The 15,920-nt window shown below is 36.8% G+C and overlaps 1 protein-coding gene across 7 annotated transcripts in view; it reads left to right on the top strand.

The window, feature by feature from the left end:
• Positions 1-15,920, top strand: part of RPS6KA3 (ribosomal protein S6 kinase A3) — a 124,993-nt gene that overhangs the window by 45,559 nt on the left and 63,514 nt on the right. The window contains exon 1 of one of the 7 annotated variants that reach the window (XM_081794331.1): positions 9,683-9,981. The exons of the other annotated variants lie outside the window; for them this stretch is intronic. Within the exon in view, the coding sequence (XP_081650457.1) occupies positions 9,943-9,981 (39 nt within the window). The 5' untranslated portion in view covers positions 9,683-9,942. Of the gene's footprint in view, positions 1-9,682; positions 9,982-15,920 lie in introns of those variants that run through there. 7 annotated transcript variants of the gene reach the window in all.

Genomic DNA, 15,920 nt, shown 5'->3' on the forward strand with positions numbered 1-15,920 from the left:
GACATGTGATTCAGGCAACAAAGGATCCAACATTTATAAGCACAATGAAGACAGTTCCTTCCCATTGTGATGAATAAAGGGTACTTCAGAAGACTGGTTCATTCTGTAGGCTTAGAGAGTACTCAGTCCAGATTGAAGCAGACAGATGATTCCAGGAAGGCTGTCTCCTAGGGAAAAAAAATAGAAGTGATGAATTATCCAATAGGTTGGAGTATTGAAAATTCACTTAAGAGGCAAAGTGAGAAGAATTTGAGATAGGCACCAAGAAAGCAAATTCTAAAACAAACCAACTTCAAACTTAAGAAGAAAACAGAAGTTGTACACAAGAAATATAACTGGAGTATATTTCTTAGCAGATAACAATGTTTGCATAGTCACAATAATTATAAAAGCTAAATATTGATTTAACCATACCTTGCAATGTGAATGTTAAGTCATCTTAGAATAGAACGTCTGAAGATAATATCTGACATTGATGAGTCAAGAGGAAGAAATATAAGGTTATTCTTTTTCTTAAGTTTTTATTTAAATTCCAGTTAACACAGTATAATATTAGTTTCAGCTGTACAATATAGTGATTCAGCACTTCCATACATTACCAGGTGCTCATCACAGCAAGTGCACTCCTTAATCCCCATCACCTGTCTCACCCATCCACCTGCCCACCTCCCCTCTGGTAACCATCAGTTCTCTATAGTTAAGAGTCTGTTTCCTGGTTTGCCTTTCATTTATTTCTCCTTCGTTTATTTGTTTTCTTTCTTAAATTCCACTATGAGTGAAATCATAATTTGTTTTTCTCTGATGGACTTATTTCACTTAACATAATACTCTCTAGCTCCATCTATGTTGTTGTAAACAGCAAGATTTCATTCCTTTTTATGGCTGAGTAATATTCCTGTCTGTGTGTGTGTGTGTGTGTGTGTGTGTGTGTGTGTGTGTGTGTGTGTGTACACACCACATCTTCTTTAGCCACTCATCAGTTGATGGACACTTGGGCTCTTTCCATAATTTGACTATTATAAATAATGCTGCTGTAAACATCAGGGTGCATGAAACCCTTTGAATCAGTACTTTTGTATTCTTCAGGTAAATACCTAGTGTGATTGCTGGGTAGTAAGGTAGTTCCATTTTTAACTTTTTGAGGAACCCCTGTACTGTTTCCTAGAGTGGTTGCACCAGTTTGCATTCCCACCAATAGTGCAAGAGGGTTACCCTTTCTCCTCGCCAACGCCTGTTGTTTCTTATGTTGTTGATTAGAGATAAATACCAGAGGGAGCAGTGAAAAGAGCTGGAAGGGTACCAGAAGCACTAGGTACTGCTGTTTGTCATATAAGCCTTGCAGCACTATTTGACCATTTAACCATTGATAAAAATTTAAGTTGACTAGAATTTAAAATAAAATTAGTATAACTGATGTAATTAGGTAATTCACAGAAGACATAAAATTTTGATATAGGTTTTTAGAAGTAAATGTCAATATTTGGGTGAAGGCATTCTCATGGGAAAATGGAGTAAACAAAAGCCAAAAGTGGGGAGTGGAATGTGAGAGGTAGCTACATCAGTTTGACTAAAATGATAATCATAAAAGTAAGCCAAATTTCTCCTAAACAAAATACTTCCACTCAGACCCTCTTGATATATGGAGCTGCCCTTGTGTTGTCTCTTGAACATGTCTACTGGTTTCTGTTTGTGGTAGAGCCATTTCATTCTAGCTGGATTGTTTCCCTTCTTCCCATCTCATCTCTTCTCTCTTCCCTTTGTTCTTTGTCCTGCAATCTGCCTTCTTCCCATATCGTAGATCCACTTCTCTTCCATCTTCTGGAATTTCAATACTCTTTTCCTTTATTTTTACTTTTAAAAGGTTCAATCCTTTCCTGTCTTTACTCACCTGAAGTAAAAACTTTTATATCCTCCATGTATCATAAAGTGTAAGAAAATGTATCCAATTAAATTGATTCATACTGGAATATAACAGGAATGTTTGCATATTAATCCATATTTACGTATTACTTGTTGAATTTCTCACCAGTTAACTTGTTCTAGCCAGTGTCTTTTGTTCTCCGCACCCCCTGCTAGACACTTGATTATTTTTAGCCTTTATTCTGGTGGAGCTGGGGAGAGACTACCTTCATAGCAGAAGGTAGAGTGCTATGTAGTATATCAAGCCAAGATATCTTCCTGGACTCCAGAATTTTCCATCTTTTCTCAGCTGGCTAGAGGAGTCTATGCTCTTCGTGATCCATGCTGAAGAAATAGGGAGTCTTGATTGTTTAAGTCTCTACAGTCATCCTGAAACCATCATTAAAACAGTTTCTTGCTTAGTAGGGAAATAATTATCTTAATGGTTCTTGCAGTACCAGGCAAATGTTCTTCTGAGGCTTCAGAATTAAAGGAGATAATTAAGTGCCTAGCACAAAGTAGGAACCCAGTAAGTGTTCATTTTTCTGTCTTCTTCCTTCCAGAGTGTGATCCTAGTCTTTAGACTTCACCAGAGATAAAGTATGCCTCTTAGGAACTATGGTGATATGCAGTAATTTTGTGGCTGACAATAGGCCTGGCCTCAGAAAAAAAATATGAAATGGGTTACTTTTCTCTTAACTTGGTCCTTTGACCCTTCCATTTCTCTTATTTATTTCCAGTGACTGTGAATACATTAATTACTTATGACATCAACTTCATAATATTATATGACTATAGTCTTAAACATTGTATTTATCAACTCAGTCTTTGTAGCTCTTGTATCATAGTCCCTTGCATGATTGTCAAGAATTGGAGAAAGCTTGGGGGTACCTGGGTGGCTCAGTCGGTCGTGCATCCGACTTTGGCTCAAGTCATGATCTCATGGTTCACTAGTTCGAGCCCCGCATCAGGCTCTGTGCTGACAGCTCAGAGCCTGGAGCCTGCTTCAAATTCTGTGTCTCCCTCTCTCTCTCTGCCCCTCCCTGACTCAAGCTCGCTTGCCCTCTCTTCTCCCTCCCTCCCTCCCTCCCTCCCTTTCCCTCTCTCTCTCTCTCTCTCTCTCTCTCTCTCTCTCAAAAATAAACATTAATTTTTTTTTTTAATTGGAGAAGGCTTGTTAGAAGCAATAGTGATAAAAATGCCTTAAAAAGATACAGGGAAGATAGTTCATAGATGACCTTAAATGCCAGGTTAAGGAGTAGTACCCCTATGAAGGACACAGGCAGCACCCTGAAATTCCCCCTATTCTTTTAACATCCCCTGAAGTCATGATAGACCTTTAGCAGTAGTTTCTTCCAACTTCCACACGATGCTCTAGCTTTTGTTCATATAGTAACCCTGAGGCTGCAGTAATGTGTATAATGGCCTTCATAGTATCCAGGGAATTTTACCAGTTCCCAGTTGTCTGCTGATTTCCTCCATTTCCTTGAAGTTTCCCTCATGCTGCCTTAAAACTTGCATTTGAACATCCAAAGTGATACTCATAGCCACAAGTCCAGCATATAACTTGCACACCTCTTGCAGTCACCATGGGTCAAACACAAAATAATCTATAGAAAGAGAAACTAGCAGAGTAGACAATAGACAGTGAAGAACCCACTCAACACAGGCAAGTACAATAGAGTGCTCATTGGCAGGGAACGTTTGTGGAGTGGTATATTAACGACACTTACTAATTGTGTAGAGTATTGTCTGTTGTTCTAACTCATTGGCTGAGAGTATATTTTAGCACTCAGAGCATGGGAAAAATATACTCTAGAACATGTAAGTATATACCAGTTAGGAAAATATTTCTGAGATAAATAGCATTATAATTAGCCTGCATGGTGGCATTAAATGGAGTATGTGTACAATAGGCAAAATTTCCAAGCATGTAAGGTTTCCCTTTGATACATTTTTGGCTTTCTTTCAGGGCTATTTTTTCACTCCCTAGTGTCCCTTTCATCCACCCCTAAGAGCTTTTAAAAAAATAAAATATCCCCCCTTTTTTTCATGGTTTGCCTACCTCATATGGGACCTCTGATCCAAAATTGCTTCTCCTTTGCTGGAGTCTACACATTTTTTTTTCAATTTGAGTGATCTAATCCACAATTGGAAAGAGAGAAAACTGATTTGATTAAGTTCTGCTTAAGTATAAATGGTTTATTAAGTCAATCTGAAATACTGTCATATATTCAAAGTTGTAACCTCTGTGCCTACATGAAGAAAACAACACAAAAACACGTGTGGATTAGTTGATGAGCAGTACCACCTAGGATGTATCCCTGCTTACTGCAGTATTCTTACCTCGGGCGTTGGTGCAGCTGCCCCCTTGCGCTCTCTCCATACTCATGGGAGATGTTGCAAGTGGAACACAGCATGCTTTCCATTGAGACAGGATCTTAGAAGGAACCCCTCTCAGTGCTCTAGGAAGTCACTACTATCTGGTTCGGGTTCGTGATATTTCCTATCTCTGATTTAAAACCTTAGAACTTCAGCACTTTGTAACATTATCTACTGATGGATGTGTGCTAGAGAGTAACTCTTCTGTACTTAAATGGAAAACCTTAGATATTAAACCTTTCAGGGTTTGAAAAATTTGTCCATACAAAAAATTGTATCCAAATAAATCATTTTATTTTTATTTTTTATTTTTATCTTTTTTGTTTTGTTTTTAAAGAACTCATTTTAAAAAATATGTTCATTTTAAGTTGCTGTCGTAGGGGTTGATTTTTCCCCAGCATGGTTCAGCTGTCGTGGAGTTATGAAAATGATTGATAATTGGGTTTGGCCAGGGTTGGTGTTTTTGCAGATGAATATAATATATGGTGTAGAAAAGCATTCAGGAACTCTGCTATGGACCCTCTACTGAGCTATCTTTCTTCTGGGTCTTATCACAAGTTTTAGTACCTCCTGGTTTGTGTCCTAAGTCAGCCACTGGCCGTACGTAATACGTGCTCCTTCCCCAGATAGACTTGCCTGGTTATGCTCCCACCAACATCACAGCCCTTCCCACTTTCAGGAAAGTGTGAACGTGGGCAGCAGCTTCCTTAACTTCTCTTTATGCCTCAGTTATTTCATCTCTAGTATGGATAATAGTACTTATCTCAGTGTGGTAAGAATTAACAAATAATTTCATGTAACCACAGTGCTTAGAATACAGTATCTTAAATGATATTGTTAGAAATATATTTGAAAGAAAAATTTATTAATAAATGAGAATTCAAATAAGGATCTAAGGATTCAGTGAAAGAAGCTAGAGAAATAACTACAAAGTGAACTTACGGAAAGTCAGAGGAAGGAACTAAATACAGATTCCAAAATCAGTGAAGGAGAAAACAGGAGGTGAGATAAAAGGCAGATATACAACTTTCAGAAAGCAAAACACAATATAATCATAGATAGGAAAGAGTTTCTAACATCGTAACAACAGAAATATTTATAGGTGAAGTGATATAATGTCTGGGATTTGCTTCAAAATAATTAATTATGGGAGTAGGGTGAAGTGAGTGTATGCAGCTAGATTGGCGGTGAGTTGGTCATTGTTACAGCTGAGTGCTGGGGACATGAGGGTTTCTTATGCTATTCTGTCTAGTTTTGGATATGCTTGAAATTTTCCATAAGTTTAATTTTGAAAACAGAATACTAAGTGTAACTATATACTAATACAAAAGTCTTGCTGAAATATGTGCTTTTCTAGGAAAATCTAGATGGTATCATTTATGAAGGTATAGAAAACTTAATATACCAATAGCAAGGGAGAAATTTAAGCTATTAAACTCTGTGCCTCCCAACTACGGTGCCTATGATTTCCTGGAGAAATCTTTGAAACTTTTAAGAAATAGATCATTTAAATTGTGGTTTTTAAATTGTCCCAAAGCATAGGAAAAATTTGCATTGCCTTCTAGTTTATTTTGTAAAGTTAACAAGGCCCTAAAAATGAAAATTAACACACAAAAGGAAATTGTGCCAATTTAACTTATGAGTATAGATGCAAAAATCCTTTTAAAAATTTACAAATCATGGGCTCCTGTATGGCTCAGTCAGTTAAGCGTCTGACTTTGGCTCGGGTCATGATCTCATGGTTTGTGAGTTCAAGCCCCACATCAGGCTTGCTGCTATCAGCACACAGCCTGCTTTGGATCCTCTGTCCCCCTCACTCTCTGCTCCTCTCTGTCTCTCAAAAATAAATAAAACATCAAAAATAAAATAAAATAAATTATAAATCAAATACATATATTAAAACAATGGATTTTTCCCAGAAATACAAACCTTAGGACATTTGTTGATCTGCATTATCAAATCTTTAGGTCAAAGGAGATACACTAAGTGATTATATTAATAGATAAGAAGACATTTTATAAAATAGACTATTCATGCCTGTTTTAGTAAAGAGAAAGTCTGACCTTAACATAATAAAACACTGTCTAAAACCAAATATTGACATCGTATCTGAATGATTTAGGGAGTATATTCCCAAGTCAGGATGAAGTAGTGTTTATTAGTGCTTGCTTTACAGTCCATAGACTGAGAAATTGGGGTCTTGTTCTGTGATGGGAAGCCATTGAAGAATTTGAGGCAGGGGCATGACCCAGTCTGATTTCTGTTTTAAGATTATTCTGGCTGTGGGACGCCTGAGTGGCTCAGTCAGTTAAGCAGTGACTCTTGATTTCAGCCCAGGTCATGATCTCGCAGTTCGTGAGTTCAAGCCCCACATCAGGCTTTGCACTGACAGTGTGGAGCCTACTTGGGATTCTCTATCTCTCTGCCCTGCCCACCCCCCTCAATAAATAAATAAATAAATAAATTTTAAAAGATTATTCTGGCTGTATACTAAGCCTCAGTATACAGAGTATACTGTAGCAGAGTTGACAGAGAACATATGGCCTACAAAGTCAAAAAGCATTTACTGTCCAGCCCTTTATAGAAAAAAGCGATACATGCATATAGTAGGATTCAAGTGTATGCGTGTGTGTATACAGAAAAAAAAACTGGAAAGAAAAGCACTAAATAAAATTGTGATTTTTTTTCTTTTGTTTTTCTCCTTCTTGTTCATTATTTAAGTTTTCTGTAATGGACATGCATACTTTTTATAATAAAATTTACTTTTTAAAATAGTAAGGAAAACATTAAAACCAGTAAGATAAAAGAATAAAGAAAAACTAGCTGAAATTTTAATAACAAATTTAAGTAAAGTTAAAAGAGGCAGGATAAACATAAACAATAATATCTAGTTTCATGCACACAACCGCACAAGTAGTGTCCATTTCAGATTTCAGCATATGCTTCTTACTCAGGCAGGCTTTATTTGAATTCCTACTGTATGCTCTTTGCTATGGAGATACAAAAGTAAGTATGGTGCCTGTTCTGAAGAACAATCTGGCAGGGGCAGTGGCATGGACTTAAACAGTAATCAGTGCCCTAAGCAGTATACCAAAGGGCCTAAGAGCTTTCATTTTTGGTTAGGAAATAGCTAACACCCAAATAAAGCAGTTGCTCTGTGATGAGTTGTAATATAATTATAAGGGATTCTAATCACCTGAACTAGTCTTGTAACTTTATTTGTGGTACCTTGTGATGTAGAGAAGTTTCTGAATATTATAATCAAATCTGTATCAATATTTTCCTCTATGGCTTCTCCATTTCCCAAATAACCAACTGTCCTAATATCTCCCTCCCTCAGATGTAAAGTGTCAAGTTTATTCTTTTACTCTTTTTCTCGCCCTGTTTATCTTTTACATAGCAGTACCACACTGTTTTAATTAAGGTATTATTTCAACTCAGGAAAACTTATTTTAGGTTTCGGTATTTGAAATACTGCTTCATTTTCTTAGTGCTAATATTAAAAAGCACAGCACACAGCAAAATGTGACTGTTAACCTGAGCATCAGTAGTCATTAAAGCCAATTCAGACTAATCCTTTAAATTCCGAAAAGGTTATTTGGTTGTTCCTTAAGTATTACTTGAATAAAGTTGATGACTGCTGTATAGAGACACTCCTATTTTGTTTTGTACGTCTTAATCAGTTGTGCATTAACCATGCTGTTTGTTTGCTGCTCCTTGGCAGTCTTAAGAGACACCTCATGTTTAGACTGCAGTTTTATGTTAGGTGGTTGTCCTAACCTTGCTGCCCTTATGTAGCATTGTAATGAGACTTAAATAATTCCTTCTGGAGATGGGTAGGTTCATGTTCTGATGGAAAATTAATCTTAAGTGCTTTCCTTAAGATTGGTGAAAAATTCAGGCATGCATTTTTAATCAAGAGGACAGCACAATCTCCTAGCAGAATTCAGAATTTTATCTTGGACGTTTATCTGGGTCCCAGTTGATTCTAAAGATTTTTCTGGTTTTGTTTCTTTGTTTTTTGGTTTGTTTTTTTTTTGGGGGGGGGGGTTTAGAGAGCGCATGCAAGCAGGAGAGAGAGGCAGAGGGAGACAGAGAGAATCCCAAGTAGGCTCCATGCTTAGCATGGAGCCCAACACGGGGCTTGATCCCACAACCCTGGGATCATGACCTGAGCTGAAATCAAGAGTCGGATACTCAACTGACTGAGCCACCCAGGCACCCCTCCCAGTTGATTCTAATGTATTATATAGGATAATTTTTTAAATTGAGCAATTTTTTTATTCTTTAACTTCGATTATGTCATTTGTAAAATATTGCCATAAAAATTAAATTTAGCAGCAACATTTATAGAACATAGCTGCAAAATTGTGATCTGACAGGAAGAGCCATATGGCACCTGTAAGCACCCAATGGACACTCTAATGTTTGCTCAGTAAAGGAGTACTGAACTGAGCTCCCATTTTAGATACATCATCAAGTATGTGCCTGCCTTGACCATGGTTCCTTCATCCAGAAAACTAGCTGATCATTTTGGGGGTTTTCTAGAGACTCTTTGGGTTTTGAAAATGCAGCTATTTTATTCAGTTCATCTAGGTCGTGATGTTTTTGTTGGTTCCACATAGGTTAATGTACATCAGGTAGAGCATTTTCCCACAGCTCTCGATGTTTCTGTCCTTGAGTTTTGTTTAAATGCCACTATGTCAGTGATCATATTCTGACTCTTAGCATACTTACAAAATATTTTCCAAAATAAAAATACCTTAGAAAAACTTCTGGAGACTATTAGAGGATGAAATGGAGTAAAGGATTGTCTGGTAACTTGACCTCTCCTTTTCCAGTTTGGCTCATTCAGTAAGTATTCTTTTTGCTCACTAATAACCCAGGGATTAGACTTTTTTTTTTAATTTAGATTTTATCAACTAGGATTTTTAGCCATGGACCTAAAAGGCTTTAACCTGGCTGATAATTGATGTCTATAACCAATGTGAATTTAAATGTAATTTACTTTCATTTAAAACTGAAAAAATTTGTCCTTATATCACAATCAAAAAGTTGCTTGCAATCAACAAGTGGTCATTTTCTTCCCATAGTTATGAAACAATTCCTCACTGACAGAGAATACCCATGACTTGTCTATATATAACCTTAAAATAGTCTTGAGACTACCCTTTGGAGTGTGTGTGTAAGCATTACAAAGGGTAAAACTTCACATGTGCATCAATGACTTTTATGACTTTAATAGTGCTGACTAGTTTCATTTGCTTTTGAAGAGTCATGTAGTTAAATACTAGAATTTCTCAGGATTTTGAAATAAAATAATGTTCATCTCACTGATTGTGAAAATTGTCTAGATTGCTGGGAATTAGGAGTTAAGAACATTTCAACAGGATTTTGCTATCAGCAAATCTTTTTTGGTTTCCTGTTCTGGCCTCCCTACCTATCAGCTACATTAGTGCCCTCGCCATTACGTTTCTCCTTTCTTTTACCACAGGAAAATTGTCAGGCCTCTTTTTCTAGCATTTCAGGACCCGCCTGACAGGAAATTTTCTAATTGCCAGAACAGCTGGTAGGAGAAAACTTTGCAGGGGCTTGGCCTTCCCTTTCTAACCTAAGTTTTACGGTCAGAAATTCTTGTATCACCATCATGGTTTCGTAGCCATGTTTAAATTTTTGTCTTTTCGTGTTCGCTCTATACAGGTAAGCTTTGTTCAACTTCTTTAAAGACTAAAATGTTTTAGTTGGAGCTAAGTATAGTTATACTAATTAAACAATAATTTCATTTTATATGTTCTTTTAAGAAGCTTTTCAAAATTCAAAACCAGTTTTTGTAGGCTGTTTGCCAAAAGTAAGCCAGTCATGTGTATTATACATTTCAACTCTGTGTATTTTGTAAACTTATTTTTGCATTAGCTTTTACTGGAGAGTAATATTTACTTTGCTAGTGATGGTAATTTTATATGGTATAATTTTGTATGATGATGGTAACTTTCAGTATTAAACTAGACATGAAAAAAATTGTGAACTTACTAATAGGAGATTACTATAATGTAAGCAATATTTTAATGGGTAGGAGAATGTCTTATTTTAAAGAATTAAGACCTTAAATTCAGACTTTTGTTGAAATTGGTTCTTTTAAAGTTTTGAAGTTTTTTATCAACTGTATTTAAGTGACTTTGGGTAATTTTATCTGACTTAGAGTAGGCAGAGTTTTCAAAGCATTACTTTGTTGAAATGTGCTTATAACAAATGATAATTTGCATTTTATGTCATCTAAAATTCTGCCAAATTAACTTGATATTTTGCCATGAGAATTGTGCTATCCTGCTGCTCTTTAAAGAGAATTAAATTTGTTGATTGGGATTCCCGATTAGGAGAAAACTGTGCTCTCTCCAGCAGTGATTAGGAGAGTTAGTCTGGAAAACAGCAATACTGTTTTCTCAAACAAATATAAGAAGCTGGCTTGGAATACTCTCTTAGAAACTGTGGTTAGCTGAAAAATGCTGAGCATATTTATAATCCATTAGAAAAAAGGTAAATTGGATTTGGTCAAATTGTAATCTAGAATATATTAAAATATGGCTTTCACCATGGCTTCAATAACCAGCCTAATTATGTCACAGCCAAATAGTTTTTATGTATCTTGATCATCTAAAAATTAACATACATTTTTTAAATTAAAAAATACGGTACGTTATAGAACCTTGTATCTATATAGAGATTAATACTTTGATTTTGAGTTACATTTAAGAGGCAAATAAAGTATACATTTTTCATTTGTAAGCTCTTCTTTATGTTAGGCCAAAAACTGGTTACTATTCGTGGTTAGAAAAGATTTATTCATTAGTTTTTACCAAGAAACATTTAAATAGTTTACTTCAAGTTTCAACCATATTTTCTGACATTCAAAACAATTTAGAAAATACAAATGCCTTAAGAACACACTTCCTGACTCAAGGGAGGGCAGGAAAAAGGAAATTATGTATACAAGTCAGGGCATAATGCCAAATGTTGAATCATTCTTTAAAATCAATTAATATCACCCAGTTTGTTTACTTAATGGCAGTATGTTACAATATTACGTTTTCTATAACTCAAATAACATCACTTTCTGTTCCTTTTCTTTAATCCTTTTACATTTTAAGAACAAACTTGTATCTTTTCCTTCTCAACTTAAAAAGGAAACGCTAAGTTAATTTTTTTCCCCATTAAAGGGTGAACTTTAAGGGTCATTTAGGAAGGAACCTGTGGACCTCTTGGTAGTCCTGGGAAACAAACAGGGTGGCCTTCTGTGTGATTGGAGAAACACCATAAGATCTACCTGTCCATAAATTTTCTTCTGCCATTTTTCTGTGATGTCTAAAATGACATTCTTTGCAGAATTCCTAAAATTATATATTTTTTAGCTGAACTGGCCTTGTTTTTTCTATCAGGGGTCATATCTCAACAAGTATTTATCCAATAATAAATCTTGGAATCCCTAGGTCAATTCCTAGAGGGAAGATACTATTCTTGTTAAATTTTTTTTATTACATTTTATTTATTTTTGAGAGACAGAGTGAGACAAAGTGAGAGTGGGGGAGGGGCAGAGAGAGAGGGAGACACAGAATCGGAAGCAGGCTCCAGACTCTGAGCTGTCAGCACAGAACCTGACCCAGGGCTGGAACCCGTGAACTGTGAGATTATGACCTGAGCCGAAGTCAGCCGCTCAACTGACTGAGCCACCAAGGTGCCCCTATAGGCACATTTTCTTGATCAAATTACTGTCTTTCTTTGCTACACAAAGAGTGAATTTTTGTTAACCAAAGTCTGTCACACCTGAGAAACCGTTTCTGTTTATTTCACTATTGGATGTGGGTATTAATCACAGTATAAATAGAACAGTGATTTTGTTAATTTCTTGATGTATCATAGTTCCGGTCATCAGTGATGATATTAAAACTTTTTTTTATTTTTTTAATGTTTATTTCTGAGACAGAGGGAGACAGAGCATGAGTAGGGGAGGGGCAGAGAGAGAGGAAGACCCAGAATCCGAAGCAGGTTCCAGGCTCTGAGCTGTCAGCACAGAGCCTGACACGGGGCTCAAACTCACGAACACCGAGATCATGACCTGAGCCGAAGTCAGATGCCTAACCGACTGAGCCACCCAGGCGCCCCACTATTCTTCATCTTAGTATCTGTAACAGCTAGCACACTACCTGGCTCATGATCTGAGTTGCCTTCTAAGAGAGTCTGTCATAGATCAGAAACATTTGTATTTGAACCAATCAGAAAGAAGCAGAAACAACAGAGCCTCCTGAATTTTAGTTCCCTCTTCGACCTATTTTCTTCTTCTCGTTTGCATTCTCTTACGCAAACACTGGTTTCCATGTATGCTCCCACACTGACCTCTACACTGGCTTGTCTGTTGCCTGAAATGCTCTTTCCCCAAATGGTTGACTCCATCACATCCTTTTGGTCTTTACTAACATAGCACCTTTTCAATAAAACCTACACTGATGATTTTATTTAAAATTGGAAGCTGTCCTTTTCATCTCTGCACTTCTGATCCCTCTTACCCAACTTAATATCTTTTGTCTATGATATTTATCATGTTCTAACATGAATATACCTATTATTATTGTTTGGTTTCTCCCCAAAACACCAGAGATTTTGGTCTGTTTCATTTATTGTATATCTTGGAGACCTAGAAGAGTGCTTGGCATGTATTAGGTACTCAGGAAAGAAATGTTTAAATGGACAAATGAGTTCCCATACATAGCTTGAAGGTATTGAACACCTAGGCTGGGGGCGGCAAATATCCAAAAGTGATAGTATAGACAAATGATACAGGGCTGTGGTATAGAACAGCTGCCAGCCTCACAGTTTTGCCTACAACTAGAACTTTACTTACAAAATAAACATAGACTTTGTAAAAATAAAAATACAGAATTTACTATAACTTTTGAAAATACACAAAGTAAGTTTTTTTGTGATGATGAATGGGCAGAAAATACACTTGTACTAGAAAATGTATAAATATGTGAACCTCACAGAGTAATAATGGATATAAGTTAAATATGTGCTCCACTTCATTGGCAACATTCTTTTTTCTTAAAATTATAGTTGCTTTCTGTGTACTTACAGGCAAAAACACAATTTTATAAACTGTCAAACTTTAGTTCTATGTTTTCATGTGACAGATTTATTTCAGTAACAGGTGATTTATTGACAAGATATGTTTTTCACATGCAAATGTCAGTCCTGACTTCACAAATTTGATATTCCTCTCTGCATCCATCTCATTGGATTCTAGGTGTGAGCTAGAAGAGCACATGTTTGCTTTTTTACCTGTTGTCTGAGATTGCCCAAACATTATCAATATTACATCCTAGGTGAACCTCAAATTCATTTCTAAAATACTCATGGTCCCATAACTTGGAAACATGGGTGACATTAAGCACAGGCTAGACATTGAGATACCAACCAAGGATGTTTTACCTCTTATACTACTATGACTACATATACATAAAAGTAGGTAGAAAATAGCTTACTAATGTAACTAGTAAAAATTTAAACATGGAAGGAACAAAAACATGTGTTGAAGATAAAACAGTGACAGATTTTCAGAACTTGGGCCATAGGCCTTGATCTTTTGTCTCCACACCCAAGAACACTTTTTTGTACTTCCCTAGCACCAATTTAGAAAAAGACTTTTGAAATTCTAGTTTATATCCTCAAAGAGGTTTGGAATGATTGCATCCATTTTGGGGGAAGAGGATAGGGAGTGGAGGAAGTTGCTATTTTTTTTTAAATTTTTTAACTTTTTATTTATTTTTAAGAGAGAGAGTGAGTGGGGGAGGGGCAGAGAGAGAGGGAAACAGAATCGGAAGCAGGCTCCAGGCTCTGAGCTGGCAGCACAGAATGCGCGCATGGCTCCAATTCACAAACCGCGAGATCATGACCTGAGCTGAAGTCAGATGCTTAACGGACTGAGCCACATAGGCGCCCAAAGTTGCTATTTTTTTTTTAAAGAAACATTGAGAAAAGGAGCACTTGCAAATTTATTTTAAAACAAGATTTGCTGAGGGCACCCGAGTGGCTCAGTTGGTTGAGCCTCAGACTCTTGGTTTGGGCTCGTCATGAACCCAGGGTTGTGGGATCAAGCCCCACGTGGTGCTCTGCACTGAGTGCAGACCCTACTTAAGATTCTCTCTCTCTCTCCCTGTCCCCCACTCATGCTCCCTCTCTCTTTAAAAACAAAATAAAATAAAATAAGATTTGCCAGAATAAGAAATTCAGTATGAGGGTGGGAAAATAAAATCAAGGAAGTGTCTCAGAAAATAGGAGAGAAAAGATAAGTGGCATACAGGATTCAATCCCAGACATACAATACCCAACTAAATAGAGGAGTTGCAAAAAGACAAACCCTGAAAAATGGATGGAAGGAAATTATAAAAGAAATGTTAGATTTCCCCCAGAGGCAAAGAATTCAGGTCTTTAGATTATAAAGTCTCACTAACCATCTAACATTCAGAAGGAAAGAAGACCCATATTTATCTCACTAATGAGTAATTTCAGAAGTCCAAGGACAGAGAAAATTCTTAAAGCTTCTGGAAAGAGGGGTGCCTGGGTGGCTCACTCAGTTAAGCGTCTGACTTTGGCTCAGGTCATGATCTCGCTGTTCGTGAGTTCGAGCCCCACATCAGGCTCTGTGCTGACAGGTAAGAGCCTGGAACCTGCTTTGGATTCTGTGTCTCCTTCTCTCTCTGCCCCTCCCCTGCTTGTGCTCTGTCTCTCTCTGTCTTTCAAAAATAAATAAATGTAAAAAAGAAATTAAAAAAAAAAAGCTTCTGGAAAGAAAACCAGTTCACCTTCCCAAAAATGTGTATCAGGCTAACATCACCCATTTCAGTAGCAGTCCTGGCTGTTAGAGGGCATTGGATCATTGGTGTCAATGTTCTGGGGCCAGATTGTTTTTATTCTAGAATTTGGTACAAAGCCAAATTATACAAATGTGAAGACAAAATAAAGATATCTTCAGATGTGCAAGCTTCAGAAAGTTTTTTTTCTACATCACCTTTCTTAGGAAGTTACAAGGGAGTAATCTAAGAAAGAGAAAGACATGGGAAACTGAGAATAGTGGATTCGACCAGAAAAGCACTGAAGAGGTATCCGGAGGTAATAGCTGCGCAGCAAGGCCTAGAGAACAACCATTCCTGATGGGAGAGTAAGAGAGTGCTCTCAGAAGAATGGGAAGTATGGTAAAGGGTTAAGGAGAAATTAAGACTAATGGTCAGATTAACCTTTTCCTCCCCCCAGAATGATGGGGTGGGGGTGGGGGGTGCTGCTGTTACAAACAGGAAAAAAAAACATGCAAAAAATTCATGGTCCCAATAGAACTCAAAGTAAAATGTATCATGAATTTAAGCATTTGATGAAATGGTGGTTTTTTAAGTCCCCTCAGATTGTTTTGGAAGTCACTGTTACAGGCCCATATAAAAGGAAATTTAAATGTACTTTCTAGCCTACATTTAAACAATATATTGTCATGAAAATATATGTGGATGCTGGCTTATAAGCCTTCTGCTTTTAAAATCAGGCTGTGGAGACAACGTGAAGGATTTGGCTGTGGTTATAGCAGAGAATGTTAATTTTCT

This window comes from Panthera onca, chromosome X (genome assembly GCF_046562875.1).
Source record: "Panthera onca isolate mPanOnc1 chromosome X, mPanOnc1 haplotype 2, whole genome shotgun sequence".
Classification (NCBI taxonomy): Eukaryota; Metazoa; Chordata; class Mammalia; order Carnivora; family Felidae; genus Panthera; species Panthera onca.